We start from the raw sequence: 20,037 nt of genomic DNA, 5'->3' as shown, positions 1-20,037 counted from the left end.
GAAATGTTCTATATCACTGCACATATATAACCTATAACAGATTGCTTACCATCTCAGGGAGAAGGAAGGGGGAAAAAAGGGATAGAATTTGAAATTCAAAAACTTAGGAAAAATGTTTAAAATTTGATTTAACATATAATTGGGGGAAAATAAAAATATATATTTTAAAAACTTGTAAGTGTTCCTGAAAATAAGGAAATGGTCAAAGGACTAGGATAAGTTATTCTGAAGACGAGGAGGACTAAAGGAAACTGCCAGGTCAAGTCAGCATGTAGGTGAAGTTGGTCCTCAGTATGAGGGACTCTCCTTGTCAGAAAATCCTGAAATGCAGATGAACCTACATGAGGCTGTGATGTCACCTCTTTAATAATCCTGGAAGTCAATGACTATGCTGGCACCAAAGCCAGAACAAGCTCCTGATTCAGAGGTAGGTCAATGGCATAGTCAATAGGGTTGGGAAGACCTGAGTTTGGATCCCTGTACAGATACTTAGTTGTGTGACCTTGGGCAAACCACTGTTCTCCTAAAACCTCAGTTTCTTCCTGTGCAAAATGAAGGCATTAAATTCTGTGGTCTCTAAGGTCTGCAATTTTGTGATCACTACCTTGTCCAAGGACCCTCATTTTCAGTGTAAGAACTCTTTAAACCATATACTGAGTTCTTCTCTGACCCTTGCTGAACTTAGAAGTAGCTGAGAGAATATCCTTAGTTCCTATTAAGTAGTTCTCTTTTTTTACAAATCTGGTACACATTTAAAGTAATTGAATTATTGGCAAACTTTTTTTATTTTATTTTTTATGATTAGTAAATTTATCCATTCACTTAGTTCCATACCAGATCTTAAATTTTAAAATACCTGGTCTTCTTGGTTTTTTTTTTCATTTCTTAATACCCAGGACCTCTGTCTCTAATCTACTTCAACTTTATCCAAGAGCTGATCTCTTCCCCTACCCTTAACTCAATCAAATTTGCTTTGGTCAGAAGTTCTTAGTGAAGAAAACTGTTTGAAATGTTCTTTCTCCTCCTCTCTACCTCTTAAAAGCTCTATCTTCTTTTTTTTAAATTCATTTATTTATTTTCACATTACTACAATAGTCTTGTAGTAAAAGTAAATATAATAACCTTTCCCCCCACAAAGATAAAGAAACCTCAAGAAAAATAAAGTGAGAGAAAAAAGTGTTCTTCAATCTGTGTTGTTACTATCAGCTCTGTCTCTCAAAAATCTCTTTTCAGAAGCCCATTAGAGAAGTTGTTTCAATATTTTTTCCCTCAGTTGCTATTGCTAGCTATTTTTCCTTCCATCCTATTCTTCTCTCACCCCATTTATTCTATTCTCTCATACCTTTCACCCTCATCTTCCCTCTCTTCTATCACCTAACACCCTCTTCCCCTGCCCTTGTTCCCTTTCTCTCATCCCCTTTCCTCTCCTTTTTTCCTCTAGAGTAAGATAGATTTCTATACCCTTTTGAGGTGTATGTTATTTCTTCTCTGAGCCACTTCCAATGAGAATGAAATCTCACCCATTCCCCCTCATCTTCCCCCTCTTCCACTCCACTGCAAAAGCTTTTTCTTGCCTCTTTTACATAAAATATCTTAACCCATTCTACTTCTCCTTTCCCTTTCTCCCAGTACATTCCTTTCCATTAACTCCATCTTTATATTATTCCTTCATATTCAGCTCCCTCCTGTGCCTTGTCTATATTTGTTCCTTCTAACTGCTCTAATAAATGAGAAGATTCATATTGATTTAACAGCATTATCTTCCCATGCAGGAAGAGAAAAAGTTCAACATTAAATTCCTCATAATTTGCCTTTCCCATTCACCCTCCCTATGCTACATCTGATTCCTGCACTTGAAGATTAAACCCTATTCAGCTTTGATCATTTCCAACAGGAAAGTCTGAAAATCCCCTATTTCATTGCATGTTCCATCTTTTCCCCTTAAAGAGTATGTTCAGTTTTGCTGGGTAATTGATTCTCGGTTGTAATCCAAGCTCTTTTGCTTTCTGGAATCTCATATTTCAAGCCCTATGATCCCTTAATGTCAACACTACTAAATCCTGTGTAATCCTGACTGTAGCTCCATTCTATTTGAATTGTTTCTTTCTGACTGCTTATAATATTTTCTCCTTGGCTTAGGAGAACTGGAATTTGGCTATAATATTCCAGGGAGTTTTTATTTTGGGATCTCTTTCAGGAGGTGACTGGTGAATTCCCTCAATTTTCATCTAATCCTCTGCTCCCAGGATATCAGGGCAAGTTTCCTGGAGAATTTCTTGAAAAATGAAGTCTAGTCTTTTATCCTGGTTGTGACTTTCAGTTAGTCCAATAATTTTTAAATTATCCCTTCTGGATCTGTTTTCAAGTAGTTGTTTTCCAGTGAGATATTTCACATTTTCTTCTAGTTTTTCATTCTTTTGGTTTTGTTTGTTTCTTGATTTCTCACAAAGTCATCAGCATCCATTAGCTCCATTCTACATTTGAAGAAATTATTTTCTTCTGAGCGCTTTTTTATCTCCTTTTCTATCTGGCCACTTCTGCTTTTTAACTTCATTGACCTTTTGGACTGTTTTTTTCCCCATTTGATCTAAACTGGTTTTTAAGATATTTTCTTCAGTTTTTTTTGTATCTCCTTCATCAAGCTTCTGACTTGGTTTTCATGATTTCCTACTTCGCTCTCATTTCTCTTCCCATTTTTCCTTTACCTCCCTTCCTAGGTTTTCAAAATCTTTTTGGAACTCTTGCATAGCTTAAGACAAATTCATATTTTTCTTGGAGGCTTTAGATACAGAAGTTTTGACTCTGTCATCTTCTGAGTTTGTATTTTGATGCTCCATAGGACCAACGTAATTGTCTATTGTCAGATTCTTTTTCTTCAGTTGTTTGCTCATTTTCCCAGACTATGACTTGATTTCAACTCTTTGTTAAAGTGGAGCTTTGCTTTCATTGTGGAGGATGCACTTTCCCAAGCTTTTGAGGGTTTGGGGGTAACCTCCCCCCACCCCGGGACCTCAATTCCTTCAAGTTCTTATGAGAGACTCTGACTACTCTCCTAGCCTTGGCTCTGGTCTGTGAAAGAGCATAAGCCCTTTCCCTCTGCCCTGGAACTGAGAGGAGGGTCCTTGATCCACTAGAGTAGTATGGGGTCCAAGACTCTGACCTGGATCTGAGTATGGGCAAAGCAATGGAGTCCTGTCCCAGAATAACAGAGAGACCTCTGCAGTCTCCCCAAACCCCCTTGCCATTTGTGGGCTGAGTACTCTGGAAGCAGCTGCCAGGTGACTCTGCAGGTCTGCTTCTGGTTTGCCAGTCTAAGGTCTGCACTGGTCTGGGCTCTATTCTCACTCAGCTGTGGCAGAGTTTTCCTCTAGACCTTCCAGGTTGTCCCTGGCAATCCCTCGGTTGAGAGGTCTAGAAACTACCCCCGCCCTGCCATGGATCCAAGCACCCCCAGGGGACCCAGGTGTGCCATAGGCTGTTTCTGAATAATGAGCTGGTTTGCTCAGGTGTAGCTCAGGCTCCACTATGGCCCTTTCCAATTCTGGTAGAACTGACCTTTCCTGAGGATATTCCAAGTTGTCTTGAGCAGGAAAATTGTTTCACTGTCTTCCTATGGGTTCTGCCACTCCAGAATTTTGTTAGAGTCATAATTTTAAGGCATTTAGAGTGGTCTGAGTAGACCTTCTGGGATTTCTTGCCTTCACTCTGCCACCTTGACTCTACCCCTAAAAACCTTCCCTTCTTTCAGGACTCAACTCAAGTAGTTATAAGAAAAGCAAGTTTGTTTTTTGAGAATTGCACCTCCATTGCAATGAAGCCTAAAGACCTTTCTCAAAATGCTTATTTGTCAACTATATTTATGATTGAAGGCAATGTTAATTTTCAATTAGAGGTTAATGAAAATGATGCATTTCCCACCTCCCCCTCCAAATTCATAAGCCCTTGGGGGCTAGTTCTCTAGAGGTCATTCTGTCTGGAAAAATAGTCTGTAAGGTCAAGAAAGAGAACTTTAGGAGCAGCTAGGTGGTGCAGTAGATAGAGCACTAGCCCTGGAAGGAAGTACCTGAGTTCAGATCTGACCTCAGACACTTAATAATTACCTAGCTGTGTGGCCTTGGGCAAGCCACTTAACCCCATTGCCTTGCAAAAACCTAAAAAAAAAAAAAAAAACCCTAAAAAAACCCTTTAAAGTGTATTTATATATAATATACATATATGTAAGTATAAACAAAGTAATAAATGATATTATTAATACTGTCAATCAAAGACATCTTAAATAAGTGGACTAAGAAGTCTATTTTAATTGGGTGAGGGAGGTTAACTCTGAGGAAAAGTAGAAAAGTAGAATCTATCTCTGAATCAGAGATTTCAAAAGCCTGAGGGCAGTGGAAAGGTAGGGACTGAGTCAGGACAATCGGTAAAAGGTGAAAGAGAAAGCAAAAATGAACCATGGAAAATAAGGGAGAGATTAAGAAGGGCCATTGGCTATATAGGTATTTTGAAGCAGAAGATCTTGGCTAAAACCTCCTGTCTTATTCACTTCAGAGAAGGACCATGGCAAATTCCAAGAAAAGGTATTCACTTTCCCTACTTCCCTTTCTAGTGCCTGTCAACAGACATTATAATTTATTTTATTTGCTCCTTTAGCCAAATATTTCCAGTAATCCAAATTCTGCCTCAATCACAAAAAAGCCAAGCTAAGAGATAAATGCCAATTAAGACAGAAAACCAAACTTCTTAAATATTAGGAATGTTCCTAATTGGAGGCTCTGAGCAAATGTAATTGTGCTTCATTTAATATAAATTACCTAAAGCAGCAGAGGAAGGAAGTATATTGACCTAAGAGGCCATTATATTCCCCCAGGCTTAAAAGCAGATAATTATTGTAACTGGGTGTTACATGTGAGTGGAAAGTTTTCTCTGAACTTGGCTTGGACTTATAGGCATGTACTGCAGCTGGAGTCTGAGAATTTGGAGGGTCCATCAAGGCTATGGGGGCTGCTTCAGGACATTATGAGAAATGAGAAGAGGGAAGTCTCTTGGTTCACAGAGTGAACAGCATAGATACTAGTGAACAGAAAGTTGAATATATGGAATTACTTCACTCTACATGTGATTTTGAGGTTTGGGTCTATTGGTTTCTCCGAGTATCTTCTTTCCTTGTGTGAAAACCACTAAGAGCTTATAACAGTGTTAGTCAGAAATCTCATGTCAATCTGCCAATCAACAAGCAGTAAGTGCCTATTATTATATTAGTACTTATTTTAATCATAGTAATACATTAATTATTAACAGCCATTTTAAAATTAACATTAATATATTTGTATTAATGATTGATATTGAGTTATTATTCTGCTGGTGGAAATGTAAAGTTAATATTGAGTTAATTATAATAATGTAATTGCTGCATCAATGATATTACCTTTATTAATATAGTATTAATTATTAATAGGGAGTTAATATTATGTTAATATTAATATTACCTGACCATTATTATATGCTAAGTCCTATACTAGTACTAAGGATACAAAGGAAAAAACCTACTTCTGCCCTCCAGGAGCACCCAGTCTAATGGAGGAGACAACATACAAAACACTATGTAAAAACAAGAGTTAGACAAGATAAAATGAAGATAATCAACAGAAGGAAGTTATTAGAATTAAAGGGGATCAGGAAAATCTTCTTGTAGAAGGTAGAATTAGGAAGAATATGAAGGAAACCAGGAGGTGGAGATGAGAAGAGGGAGCATCTCAGGCACTGGAGTTAACCAGTGAAAATTTATGTTTTCACAGAAGAGGAAGATTGGCTACTGAAGATATAACAGAGTATCCTCTTTCCCCCTTCCCCTTTTCAACTTTCGTTTGTGTGTGGTGTACCGTCTTTACATCGTGAACTTCTTGAGGATGGGATTCTATTTCTTTTTTCTTTTATAAATCTGCATCCCCAGCACAGTGTTTGACACATAATTACTTAAATGTTTAACAATTGCTTGACTTGTCCTTTACCAGTGTTGCCAGAACTACAGCAGCAACCAAAATGGTATGAGAATTGTGGGTTCTTTTTTTGTGAATTTTATGAAACTGAGCATAAATTAACCACTGTCATTTGTTGTTGTTCCATTGTTTCAGTCATGTCTGACTCTCTGTGACCCCATTGGTGGAAATGTAAAGTTAATATTGAGTTAATTATAATAATGTAATTGCTGCATCAATGGTATTACCTTTATTAATATAGTATTAATTATTAATAGGGAGCTAATATTATGTTAATGTTAATATTACCTGACCATTATTATATGCTAAGTCCTATACTAGTACTAAGGATACAAAGGAAAAAACCTATCTGCCCTCTAGGAGCTTACAGTCTAATGGAGGAGACAACATACAAAAAACTATGTAAAAACAAGAGTTAGACAAGATAAAATGAAGATAATCAACAGAAGGAAGGTATTAGAATTTATAACCCCCCCCCCCTCATTGGGGGTTTTCTTGGTAGAGAAGCTGGAATGGTTTGCCATTGACTTCTCTAACTCATTCTACAGATGAGAAAACGGAGGCAAACAGGATTAAGTGACTTGCCCAGGGTCCCATAGCTAGTGAGTGTCTCAAGTCATGTTTGAACTCAGAAAGATGTCTTCCTGACATCAGGTTCAGCACTTTATTCATTATACTTCCTAGCTGCCATGGTCATTTGGAGACAGACTAATTTATATTTGCAAAACTTGATGTTCTAACCTTGGCTTGACATTTCATAATTTGGAATTCCTTGGAGAGTTTTGAACTTTTGAGATCAAAGAGATGTTTGGTGGGTAATGCAGAATGAAGGGTTCTGCTTAAAAGGAGGGGGAGATTGCATAAAAAAAGTCAGTTTATGGATGGCAAGTCTAGGCAAGCTGCTTTTGTCTAGTGACTTGTTTCAAAAAGACAGTTTCATTCCCCAAATATCTTTCCTGCTGGTTTTGTCCACACGTTGGTAGAGGACTAGACAAATGCAAGAATCCATTTCTGTGCCACAAACTATTACTGATCACCTTCTATGGATAGAGAATTGTACCAATGAGATATATAAAGACAAGTATAATTGTACGAATGAAATATATAAAGACAAGTATATGATCCCTCCCCTCAAACAACTGATTATTTAGTAGGGCTGAATGGGGCAAACAGAAGGGCCTATCTGAAACTCACAGACCCCATAGTTGGAGCAGGTCTTGTGGTATCTCTGGAAACTCTCTATATCGGTCCTGACAACATGTCAAACTACGCCCCCAATCCTTGGGATTGCTGCCCTGTTCAAGCATTCCACTCTATAGAAGTATTTAAACCCCACCCTTTCTGCTCCTTTCCAACTCTCTCCAGTATTGTGGCTCTGTGTGTGAAGACCCAAACTGTAATCCCCTCACCTCAATTTAAGACCCTTGTTGTTGCTCTTTTGTTCATCTTTATTCCAGGCCCATTTATGTGTCTCAATAGTTGGATTCTGAAGTAGAATGTGGTCCCTCCATGAAAGATACAAATAACATGTTCTTGTAATTCAAAGTAGATGGATCAGTCAAGGTTTCACAGATGAGGTGGTATTTGAGATTGCTCTGGAAGGATGAACAGCATTTCAATTCGTTGCTCAGTCCAGCATTAGAAAATATTGGTTAAGCATCTACTAAAATGGGGTAGCTAAGTGGTATGGTGGATATTGCACCAACCTGGAGTCAGGAGGACCTGAGTTCAAATTTGACCTCAGACATTTAAAAAGTCTCTTGCTGTGTGACCTTGGGCAAGTCACTTACCCCAAGGCCTTGCAAAATCCAACAAAAAAGGGGTGGCGAGGTGGCACAGTGGATAGAGCACTGGCCCTGGAGTCAGGAGTCCCTGAGTTCAAATCCGGCCTCAGACACTTAATAATTACCTGGCTGTGTGGCCTTGGGCAAGCCACTTAATCCTGTTTGCCTTGTGAACACCTAAAAAAAAATTTTTTTTAAAATCCAACAAAAAAAAGAATCAACTAAAATGCCAGACACTGTACTTATTAGAAATAAGAAGACAAAAATGAAACAGCTTCTGCCCTCAAGAAGCTTATGTTCTGATGGGATAACAACATGTGTATAGAGATAAGAGTATTTTGGGTTCTTCACAGCCATTTGGACATCTCCTAGCAGGTTTAGCCTCTTCCCTTTGAAAAAGAAAATCAGTTTAAGTAAAAAATACTTACATTTGGCCTGGAGGGAGAATAGCAGTGGCTGGGAAAGGCTTCATGTAGAAGTGATATTTGAACTGTTTTGAAAGAAGCCAAGGGTTCCAAGAGAGGAGGTGAAGGGAGGGTCTACATTAGAGGTCAAAGGACAATCTGTATGAAGACATGAAGATAGAGATCAGTAAGTATCTGTTAAGGAAACCAAAAAAAGCATAGTGCTCGGCCTCTGACGGCGGAGCTGACAAAAACTGGGAAACGGAGAAGGGACTTGTTTGAAAAACTTTCAATGTCAAAAAGAAAAGTCTAGAACTGATTGTAAAGGTAACAAGGAGAGCCTGGAGTTTACTGAATGGAGTGGGGAGGGCTGGATACGGTCAGATGGTCTTTTGGGAGAATCGCTTTTGGTCATGGTGTGGAAAATGGACCAGAGAGGGAAAGCAAAGGGAGAGGGATCACACAGAAGGCTTGCAATGCTCCAGGAAAGAGGCATCAGAGCCTGTCTGAGCAGAATGAAGAGAATTACCCAATTCATGTTAAAGTAGGCACAAGACCTGGCAGCTGGTGTGTGAGTGAGGAAAGGTGAGGAGTTGCATGTGACTCAGTTTTTAGGACATAAGTGAAGGCTGCTGACAGAATCGTTGTGTGTGTGTGTGGGGAGACAGAGAGAGTAGGTGTCGGTAGCATGAAGATAACGGAGCACACGTGAAGACGTGAGGATGTCCGAGGAGAAAAGCGCCGTCTGGGTGAGTGGCGGGTGCACCTGGAGCACGGGCCGGGCTGGCAGAGGAAAAGCGGGCAGATGCTGGGAGGAGAGCCCGAGGAGGGGCAGCGCTGCCAAGGCTGCCAGGCCGGAGTGTGGGCACTCTGCTCCGGGTGGCGGACAAAGCACTGCCCCGTCTGCGCTGCGGACGGAGGGAAGGATGCCGCCCGGGGGGCCCGGGGCCGGCCCTGAGGGCCCGCTGCAGGAGCCGCGGGTGGGGAGCACGGGTGGGGGGCCCGGGTGGGGAGCCCCTGGTGGGGGGCCCCGGGTGGGGAGCCGCGGGTGGGGGGCCCCGGGTGGGGGGCCCCGGGTGGGGAGCCCGGGTGGGGGGCCCCGGGTGGGGGGCCCCGGGTGGGGAGCCGCGGGTGGGGAGCCCGGGGGGGGGGCCCGGGGGGGGGCCCCGGGTGGGGAGCCGCGGGTGGGGGGCCCCGGGTGGGGAGCCCGGGTGGGGAGCCCCAGGTGGGGAGCCCGGGTGGGGGGCCCCGGGTGGAGAGCCCAGGTGGGGGGCCCCGGGTGGGGAGCCCCGGGTGGGGAGCCCCGGGTGGGGAGCCCGGGTGGGGGGCCCCGGGTGGGGAGCCCGGGTGGGGAGCCCCGGGTGGGGGGCCCCGGCTGGGGGGCCCCGGGTGGGGAGCCCGGGTGGGGGGCCCCGGGTGGGGAGCCCGGGTGGGGAGCCGCGGGTGGGGGACCCCGGGTGGGGGGCCCCGGGGCGGCCGGAGGCGGTGGGCGCTGCCGCGTTTAGCCCCCATGCCCGAGGGCCGTGACCCGCGACGGGCACGCGGCTCGGATCCGGGGGGCCGCCTCGCTGTGTCCTCCGGGGCTCCTGGGCCCCGGGCCGGGGCGGGCAGGACGGCTGCAGGCGCCCCGGGGCCCGGCGCTCCGGTGCCGTGACTCGCGCAGGGCCACCCCGCCCGGGGCCGGGCCGGACTCGGGCTCCGAGGGGGCGCGGGCTGGGCCCGGGGCCGGGCGGCAGCGGGGGGTCCTGCGGGCTGGGCCCGGGGCCGGGCGGCAGCGGGGGGGTCCTGCGGGCTGGGCCCGGGGCCGGGCGGCAGCGGGGGGTCCTGCGGGCGGGCCCCGAAGCGCGGCCCCGGGACTCCGGCGCCCTCCCGCCGCGGCCGGGGGACCCGCACCCTCCCCGCACGCGCACGCGCACACGCGGCGCCGCGCGGGCGGGGGGGCGCCTCCATCCGGGGAAGCGGAGGCTGCTCGGGGGCGGGGGGCGGGGGGCGGGGCGGGCGCTGCCCCCCGGCGCGAGCCCCGAGGCCGGCCCCGCCCCCGCCCCGCCCCCCGGCTCCGGGGGCGGCGGAAGCGGCGGGGGAGGGGCGGCGCGGCGCGCGCCCCCTAGCGGCCGGCCGGGCCGGAGCCGCGCGTGGAGGCGGCGGCGCCGGGGGATGCCGAGCCGCGGCCCCGAGCCCGGGCATGAGGACGCGGCGCCCGGCCGGCGGCCGCCTGGGACGCGCTGCGCCGCGGGCCGCGCCCCCGGGCCCCGAGCCGGCCGCACCTGCCGACCCAGGTGGGTGGTGCCCGCGGGCCGCCGCGAACGGCCGCCCCCGCCCCGGCCCCGGGCCCCCGGCCCCCGAGGCACCCCGACCCCGGGGCCCCCCGACCCCGGGGCCCCCCGACCCCCGCCGCCCCCAGCCGCCACTCCCGGGGCCCCCCAACCCCGAGGCCCCGGCCGCCGCTCCCGGGGGCCCCCCGACCCCCGCTGCCCTCCGGGGCCCCGCAGCGGCGGAGCGGGCACGGCGGGGCGGCGCGGGCAGGTGAGGGGGGGGCGGGTGCAGGGCCGGCCCCCTCCCGTGTCGGGGCGGTGGGGGGCCGCGGGGGCGGGGGGCCGCGGGGGGCGGGGGGCGGCTGCGGCGGGGGCGGCGGCTGGGGGGGCGGCGGGGGTCCCGGGGGGGCGGGGCCAGGCCCGGGAGCTCGGTGCCCCCGAGGCGCCGGTGCCCGGCCGGGCCATGCTGGATGGGTGCAAAATCGGACATCTGCATCCATCCACGCACCCGTCCCTACATGCATGCATCACGCACCCGTCCCTACATACATGCACCCACGCACCCGTCCCTACATACATGCATCACGCACCCGTCCCTACATACATGCATCACGCACCCGTCCCTACATACATGCATCCACGCACCCGTCCCTACATACATGCACCCACGCACCCATCCCTACACACGTGCATCACGCACCCATCCCTACATACATGCACACACGCACTGGGGACATACAAAGGAAATGCAGAATGCTGCGCCGGGCAGGCATTAATAACGGCAAAACCAAATTGCCTTTTTAAAATATATGTAACACTCAGGTGCCTTTTGTTGGATGGGAGCTACGGAGAAGCCAGAGAGCCCCACACCTTGGCCCTGGCCCTCCGTCTGCTCATCTAGTCCATGCGTATTTTGGCATCCTTGAGTTTTTTCAGTATTTATGACTTATTTGAATTGAGGTTTGACTTTGTTTTTTTTTACTGTTTTCACATTTCATTTTATTGGGTTTTTTTAGTTAATACTACTGTTTCCAATTATGTATAAAGATGGTTTTCAGCATTCATATTTATAAGATTTTGAGTTAGGGATTTTTCTCTCCCATAACCCTTCCCCAAGACAGCAGTGATAATTGCTTGTCCTTCATTTTCCAAGAAAACGGTGATATCAGGGAGGTGACACCATGACAAGCTTGTGGATGAAACCTGAGTGAGGGGTGGGTGAGGCAGTGCCCAGTTGCCAGCCTCACTTTCTCCTCCAGAGTCATCTCTATCTAGTGGCCATATAGGAATCAGGATGCCTGGAGAGGACCCCGGATGTGCCTCCTGGATGGGAGGCAGTCAGGGTTAAAGTGACTGGCCCAGGGTCACACAGCTACAGAGTGTCAAGTGTCTGAATTCAGATTTGAACTTAGGGCCTTGAGCTCAGGTTCTCCTGATGGCAGGGTCAGTGCTTTGACCACTGAGCCACCGAGCTATTCCCCAAGATAGCAAGCAATCTGATATAGGTTATACATGTACAGTCATGTTAAACATATCTCCACAACAGTCATGTTGGGAAAGAATCAGAACAAAAAAGGGGAAAACCATGAGAAAGAAACCAAAAATAAAAAAGTTACACGGTATTTTTTTCCTGAGTTTTGCATGTAGATATCTTAGTCATTCTCTTTTACATTTGTAAATTGACTTTACCTGCCATCCTCATAGCTCATAATTTTTTTGTTTGCCTATTCCTCCAAACTGCTTCCTTATTGTGTTCTATTTCACCCCAATTACATGTCAAGACAATTTTTAGCATTCATTTTTACAAGATTTTGAGTTCCAAATTTTTCTCCCTCCCCTATTCCAAAAACGGTAGGAAATTTGCCATAGGTTAAAGATGCACTATAATGCAAAACATTTCCATATTTGTAACAGTTGTGAAGAAGAAACAGATCAAAAGGGAAAAACCATGAAAACAAAGTGGGAAAAAAATGATTCAATCTGTATTCAGTCCCTTAGCTCTTTACCTAGATGTGGATAACATTTTCCTAGGTGAGTCCTTTGTATTTGTCTTGGATCTTTACTGAGAAGAGCTGAGTCATTCATGATCCAACCTCAGATGCTGCTGCTGATACTGTGTACAGTGTTTTCCCAATTCTGCTCATTTCACTTAGCAACAGTTTGTACTTGTTTTGGGGGGGGGGGGTTGAAATCTGCCTGTTCATCATTTCTTATTGCAAAATTCTACATACATATGCCACAACTTGTTCAGCCATTCCTCAAATGATGGGTATCCCTTTGATTTCTGATATTATGCCACCATGAAAAGGATATTTTTTGCACATGTAGGTCCTTTCTCCTTTTTATGATCTTTTTGTAACATAGACCTAGAAATAGTATTGCTGGATCAAAGGGTAAGCACAGTTTGGTTGCCCTTTGGACATAGTTCCAAATTCTTCTCCAGAATGATTAAATCACCTCACAACTCCACCCATGGTACATTAGTGTCCCAATTTTTCTGCTTCCTCACTAAGATTTATCATTTTCCTTTTTTTGTCATATTAACCAATCTGATAGTATCTCAGAGTTGTTTTATTTTGCATTTCTCATAACCAAAAATTGATTTAGAGCATTTCTTCATATGCCTATAGATACTTTCAATTCTTCATCTGAAACCAGTTCATATCCTTTGATCATATTATTCATTTTTATTAATTTGACTCAATTCTCTATTTGAGAAATGAGACCTTTATCAGAAATACTGGCATGAAAATTGTTTTCCAACTTTCTGCTTTCCTTCTAATCTTGGTTGCATTGGTTTTGTTTTTATAAAACCTTTTTTATTTTAATAAAATCAAAATGACCTATTTTCTTTTTTGCAGTGCTCTCAATCTCATGTTTGGTCATGGATTCTTCCCTTTCTAGTCTGACAAGTCCTTTTGCTCTTCTGATTTGTTTATTGTATCACCCTTTATGTCTAAATAACGCACCCATTTTGACCTTATTTTGGTATATGTTATGAGATGTTCAGCTATACTTGTTTGTTCCAGTTTGCCCAGCAATTTTCATCAGAAATCACAAATAGTGATTTTCTATCCCAGAGTCTTTGGGACTCTTACCCAAACACTGGGTTACTATGGCATTGTCTGTTGTGTCTTGTATAACTAATCGAGTTCACTGATCTACCACTATGGTTTGACTTTTAGAAATGACACCCATGGGGGCAGCTAGATAGTGCAGTGGATAGAGCACCGGCCCTGGAGTCAGGAGGACCTAAATTCAAATCCAGTCTCAGACACTTAATGATTATCTAGCTGTGTGGCCTTGGGCAAGCCACTTAACCCCATTGCCTTGCAAAAAAAACTAAAAAAAAGACACATGTATGAAGGTTTTTCAAACTAGTGAAAATGGGTTGAGATACAGTTTTTAAAAACTTTGAAAGTTAAACATGAGCTAAGAACTGAGATCTGTTTTCTTATGGTAGTTTTGTTACAAGGTAATTAAATCAACAAAGTCAAGATTATAAATATACAATAAGCACCTATTAATGATCCAGGCACTGCCAAATCCTGGGAATACAAAGGAAAAAGCAGGGAGCTCTCTAGGATCTTAATGACTAATGAGGGAGACAACATGTAAGCAACTATATACAGATGGACTATGGATAGGAGAAATAAGAGGTCAATAACAAAGGGAAGGCTGTAGAATAAAGAGAGATTTATTAAAAGCAAATATATATATATATATATGTATATATATATATATATACACATATACACAGATAAAGATGTCTTCTCTTAGAATCTCTTTGAAGGCTCAGATTTTTTGCTTTTTCTCTCCCTAGGGCTTAGTAATAATGCTAAGCAAGTAGTTAAACATTTAATAAATACTTATTGGTTCACTGATGTAAAATGTTTACATGGTAAGAAATTTCTGTGGCAATTAAGTGACCATATGGTACATTAATTTCAAGGCTAATTAAAGTAGCCATTATTTATTACTCTTTTAGCCCACAATGCTTTTCTGGTAGTTAGACCAATAAATTGTATCACAAAGATGAGGACTCAAGAAATTAAATTGCCTCGCCTAGGTTTACATGGCTAATCAATGTCAGAGGTGGCATTTGAACTCATTTCCCTTTAGTCCCAAGTTCAGCAACTGCACACCATTGTCTTACTGTCCAAGTGTCTGGTTCATGATTGTCAATTGTCTTCTATGGAAGAAAAAATTTCCAGAAATACATTATATATTCACATGGAGAAAAAATATCCAGTCATAAACTGTTGTCATTGCTTTTGTAAAAGCATGTTTGTAAGTGACACAGTGTTACAGGAAGCAGTCAATTCAATGGAATTGATAATCCTACTATCTGAAGGAGTGGTTAACCAAGCAGTTTGACAGCAGAGATTTCCAACTTGGCATAGAATTTGGGTTATAATGTGCTGTTGATGCTGTGAAACCACACCAGTCAAGGCAATGTTAAGAGGGAGCCTTTTTTTTTTTAATCAAATGTTTAAATGCATTTAATTTTTTTTTTTAGATTTTGACAAGGCAAATGGGGTTAAGTGGCTTGCCCAAGGCCACACAGCTAGGTCATTATTAAGTATCTGAGACTGGATTTGAACCCAAGTACTTCTTATTCCAGGGCCAGTGCTTTATCCACTGCGCCACCTAGCCTCCCCTGAGGGAGCCTTTTCTATTGGTCAGTAGAACATAGACTTTTGTATACATGAATCTGTGTGTTTTCTTATATTTCTGGTTCCAAAGCATCAGCATGACCCCATTTGAGGTTTTCTTGGCAGAGATACTGTAATGATTCCCCATTTCTTTTCCAGCTTATTTTACAGATGAGGCAAGTGAGGGTTTCAGGGTCACAAAGCTATTAAGAGTCTGAGGCCACATTTGAACTCATGAAGATGAGTTTTCCTGTTTCCAGACCGTCCTCTATCCACTGCAGTAGATGTAGCAATATCAAATGATGATGATATAATAATGATGATGTTGTCTTTCATCTTGAAGAAGACCATGACTTTAAGAGACTTAAGTGAATGGGTTTAAGGGGAGGGGGGCCATGTAAAGTCACGTCTCACTTTCTCCTCCAGAGCTTTCTGGGGCCAGATAACAACAACAACAATAATAACAATAATAATAAATGAAATGTAATGTTTGTCTTTCATTCTTGAAGAAGCTCACATCAGGCAGGTGATGCTGTGATAAGCACATGAATTAGATTTGAGTGAAGGGAGGCTGTGCTAAGTCACCATCCTCACTTTCTCCTCCAGAGCCATCTGAGTCCAGTGGCTTGATCTGGATCAGGACCACTGGAGATGGCACTGGATACAAAGCAATCAGGGTTAAGTGACTTTTCCAAGGTCACAAAGCTAGTAAGTGTCAGAGATTGGATATGAACTCCTGTCCTCCTGATTCTAGGCCAGTGCTCTATAACTGTACTAGGTGTAGTCAGGATTGTCATATATGAATCAGGACAACTGGAGCTGGCCCTATATTAAGTGTTAAGTGACTTGTCCCAGTCACAGTAAGTGTGGAGTGCCTGAGGTTAGGTTCAGTTCCTCTCTCACATCACATTGCTTTAATATAACAATTGAAAGAATTATTAACTATTTCCATTCATGTTGAGTTTTAAGTCTTCCAAGGAGCTTTTACTGCACTCTCATTTGATCTTCCTTTGATAATAATGATAAGTTTTATCCCCATTTTATCGATGAGAAAACCAAGGTTTACAGAAGCTAAGTGACTTGTAAATATAGTGCCCTTTCCCGTGGACAGTATTAACATTATTAAGTCAATAGAATTCTTTGAGTCTTTATTATAAATATTGTTACTCTTGTCTGTAGTCTTATTGTTTTCATAGCCGTTAGTTTCATTGGACCTGGAATAACCCAGAAGAATCTAAGAATGTTCCTTGTTGAGCCCAACAGCCTTATTGAAATTTATGAAAATGGTTACAATTATTCAAGGTGGAAAGAAAAGGAGGAATAAATGAGATTGAAGAAAGGAAAAGAGTAGGGGAAAGTTATGTTTTAGGCACTAATATAAGATGACAATTGTGGTCAGGAAAATCATATAAGAAAATTTTAGTCAAAAGCAAATTCAATATGAATAATAGTGTTACTTGGCAAACAAAAATATAAACAGAATTATGGACTTTATTCATTTTTTAACCTGTCCCCTAAATAAAAAAGAAAACCCTAATATCCAAGAAGAGGGAATTGATAATCCTACTGAATTCCCCCGGTTAGATAATATTAACTCTCATTTATATATTGCTTTAAAATTTACAAAGATATTCCCTTGTAACTACCTTTTGAGGTAGGTAGTACAAGTCTAATGATCATCATTTTACAGATGAGGAAACTGAGGCTCTCCAAGGTTAAATTATTTGTCCAGGATCACAAAACTAAATATCAGAGTTGAATGTTTGAACTTCTGTCTCCCAATTGCACAGCTATTATTAAATCCCTAGGAATCTGGAATATTACATTCTTAGTGTTATGTTTGAAGAGGAGCATTTTTTTTTGTTTTTTGCAAAGCAATGAAGTTAAGTGACTTGCCCAAGGTCACACAATTAGGTAGTTATTAAGTGTTTGATGTCAGATTTGAACTCAGGTCCTCCTGACTCCAGGGCTAGTGCTTTATTATTCACTGTGCCACCTATCTGCCTAAATGAATAGGAACATTTTTAAAAATCTTATTTTTGATATTGTTTATTTTTATATCAATGTATGTTTCCTTCTTCTGCTCAGAGAACCATCCTTTGAAACAAAAAAGAAATGAGAAAAAACAATTCAAAAAAAGCACCAATAAATCAATCAACCATATCTGACAGTAGATGTGATATTCCCTACATTTAGATTCCCACCTCTATAAAGAAGAGGGAGGGATACCTTTCTGATAGTTTCTCCAGTGCTAGTTCATCATAATCACTTCTTCCTTGATCTGCCTTATTTTACTTTGTTATAGTCTGATATGTATACACAGAATACATATATATATATATATATATATATGAAAAAAAGTTTTCATATATGCAGTTCTGTTTATTTTGTCCTGGATCAATTCATGTATAAATCTCCCTATGATTATCTGAATTTTTTTCTTGTGACATAATAATATTTTAATTACATTAATCAGTCAACATTCCTGTGCCATAATCTAGTCATTTTTTAATCAGTGAATATCTTTTTTATTTCTTTGTTATCACAGAAAGATACTTCTTTGAATTTTTGCTGTTTGTGGAACATATGAGAACCACTGTCAAACTGATGTGTATCCAGAGGACAGACAATAATGGCAAGAACACTCAGAACAGGGGCAGCTAGGTAGCATGGTGGATAGAGCACTGGCCCTGGAGACAGGAGGACCTGAGTTCAAATCTAGCCTCAGTCATTTAATAATTACCCAGCTGTATGACTTTGGGCAAGTCACTTAACCCTTTGCCTTGTAAAAACTGGTGGTGGGGGGGGGGGGGAGACCACTCAGAACAGTCCCATATCAGGAGGGTAGAAGGAACTAGAAATCTTTAACTTAATTACAAGGTGACTTAGGAAGGACATGATTATTCCACAGATATATTTGAAGAGCTCTTGCATAGAATAGATTCATTTTTTTAAATTTTAAACTGCATAATTAACTAGAACCTAAGGGTAGAAGTTACAGTGAGGCAAATATTAGGCAATGATAAGAAAGATCCTGCTAATAATTAGAGCATTTCCAAATAGAATGAGCTTTCAATAGAAGTGATCCCCTAGGGCATGATAAGAGTTGGATCAATGGAGGTGTTCAGAGGATGTGAGATGGCTCCTTGCTGGAGATGACAAGACCATAGATTTGAAGTACAACTCTTCTGTTTACTAAGTAGGAAATTGGGGCCCAGGCAGGTTGAAGTCATTCAGGATCATGTAGTGCATGATGAGCAAATACTGGAACTCAGGTCTTGCTTTACTTTTCTTGTTGTATCATATGGATGAATTTTGTTTTGTCTAAGAGTTGTAGACCCGGTGGTTTGTAAGGTTCCTTCTGTCTTAAAGAGTCTATGAAGAACTGTTCCTAGATACTTTAAATTTGGGATTTCTTCATGTTGTAAACTCTTCATGCCTTCTCATATTGTGTGACTTGTGTCTGCCATTTTCTCCATCCTTCTTGTGAGAGACAGCATCAGAGTCAGACAGAGAACCACAGAGAGACACAGATGAGAGAGAATGGGAAGTGGCATTCCATGTGTTTTTTGGGGTATTCCATGTATTTCTTTTGTTTAGGTTTTTTGCAAGGAATGGGGTTAAGTGACTTGCCCATGGCCACACAGGTAGGCAATTATTAAGTGTCTGAGGCCGGATTTGAACTCAGGTACTCCTGACTCCAGGGCCAGTGCTCTCTCTATCCACCGTGCCACCTAGCTGCTCCCATGTATTTCTTTTGAATAAATCTGCTCATACATGTCTGTTGTGCTTTTTTGAGGGAAAGTCTCTATTGGAAAATAAGCAAGAGCTGCTTATACCCATTATATATCTTTACTCTGCTTTGTAAGGTGGTGAGCTCTCCTTCCTTTGAATTATTTGTCATTTTAATCCCATTGAGAATATGATATTCTACGATATGCAGCCATATGGCATTACCAGAAGATTATGGAGTTAGACTTGTAAGAATTTAATTTAACATCAATAAAATTCTTAAATTCAATTATGATGAGTTTTAATAATTAAAGATGGAAATCTTAGCTGAATAAAAGTTTCCCCCATTTCTTCTCTTGCTTTGTTTTAATTTCTTCTCTTCTTTATATTTAGTTGTATTGAGAATAGAATCACTACCCATATGGTAACCTGAAGACAGTCATGTTCTTTTTTCAAGTCATGATTTTGTTCAGTGTGAGGACAGCAGTGAGAAGACATTTCATTTGAGTTCTCCGTTAGAAGATAGCTTAGTGGAGTTAGCCGTGGAAGATGAGTTTTCAGTCAAATTGATGGCAACCAGAGAGGATGATCACTAGCAATGAACTTCACAGATCTTTCCTTGGCCTTGTGTTCTTTTGTTAGGCAATGATTTCAAAGAAACCCTTGAAGGTGCTCCCTGAGTGTTTTGATTTCATGTATCTGGGATAAATAGGTAATACGATGGTTGAGTGAGTCAGGATGTAGGAAGAGCTCAACAGACAACTAATGGATTGATCAAATATAATCAGATTTAATGAGGAAAATGCAAAAATTTTATGGATGTGAAAAAGATCTAGGGCTATTATTAGGCTACCTATTCAATATGTCTAACAGAAAGACAAATAGACAGAAAGACAGACAGACACACACACACACACACACACACACACACACACGACCAATACTACTCAGTTTTGTTATAATTAAGAGAAGCCAAGTTCAAGTGCTCTGAACAAAGGAGATGATAGGCCCATTGTATTCTGTCCTGGTCATACCACTTCTAGAGTACTATGTATGTACTAAACACTACATATTAGAAAGGTTGCAGGCAAATAGGGATTTTGAAGAAGAGATAATCCAAGATATGAGATGGTAAATTGAAAAGTATTCATTAGGAGAACAGGGAAAGGGATGGAGTCTCCAAACTTTGGAAGAGCTGTCATATGGGAAAAATAGAC

General features: G+C 42.9%; 1 protein-coding gene and 1 long non-coding RNA gene across 17 annotated transcripts in view; one reads left to right on the top strand and one right to left on the bottom strand.

Annotated features, from left to right (window-relative positions):
- Nucleotides 1–9,306, bottom strand: part of LOC141495411 (uncharacterized) — a 43,302-nt gene extending 33,996 nt beyond the window's left edge. For 7 of the 9 annotated variants that reach the window (XR_012470769.1, XR_012470772.1, XR_012470771.1 and 4 more), the window contains exons 1-2: nucleotides 8,206–9,306; nucleotides 7,403–7,954 (exon numbers count right to left, since the gene is read on the bottom strand). This is a non-coding gene — a long non-coding RNA (uncharacterized LOC141495411). The remainder of the gene's footprint in view (nucleotides 1–7,402; nucleotides 7,955–8,205) is intronic. The other 2 variants (XR_012470774.1, XR_012470779.1) reach the window with 2 other exon arrangements.
- ST3GAL5 (ST3 beta-galactoside alpha-2,3-sialyltransferase 5) overlaps nucleotides 4,995–20,037 on the top strand; it is a 74,031-nt gene continuing 58,988 nt past the window's right edge. The window contains exons 1-2 of one of the 8 annotated variants that reach the window (XM_074196679.1): nucleotides 8,137–8,368; nucleotides 8,790–8,930. Coding sequence is in view for 4 of the 8 variants with exons in the window: in XM_074196619.1 (XP_074052720.1) it covers nucleotides 8,904–8,930 (27 nt within the window). In the remaining 4 variants the exon portion in view is untranslated. Of the gene's footprint in view, nucleotides 5,234–8,136; nucleotides 8,369–8,444; nucleotides 8,931–10,378; nucleotides 10,458–20,037 lie in introns of those variants that run through there. The other 7 variants (XM_074196619.1, XM_074196634.1, XM_074196644.1 and 4 more) reach the window with 7 other exon arrangements.

The sequence above is a fragment of the Macrotis lagotis genome, chromosome 1 (assembly GCF_037893015.1).
Source record: "Macrotis lagotis isolate mMagLag1 chromosome 1, bilby.v1.9.chrom.fasta, whole genome shotgun sequence".
In the NCBI taxonomy this organism is placed as follows: Eukaryota; Metazoa; Chordata; class Mammalia; order Peramelemorphia; family Peramelidae; genus Macrotis; species Macrotis lagotis.
This window is presented reverse-complemented; position numbering and strand designations above follow the sequence as displayed.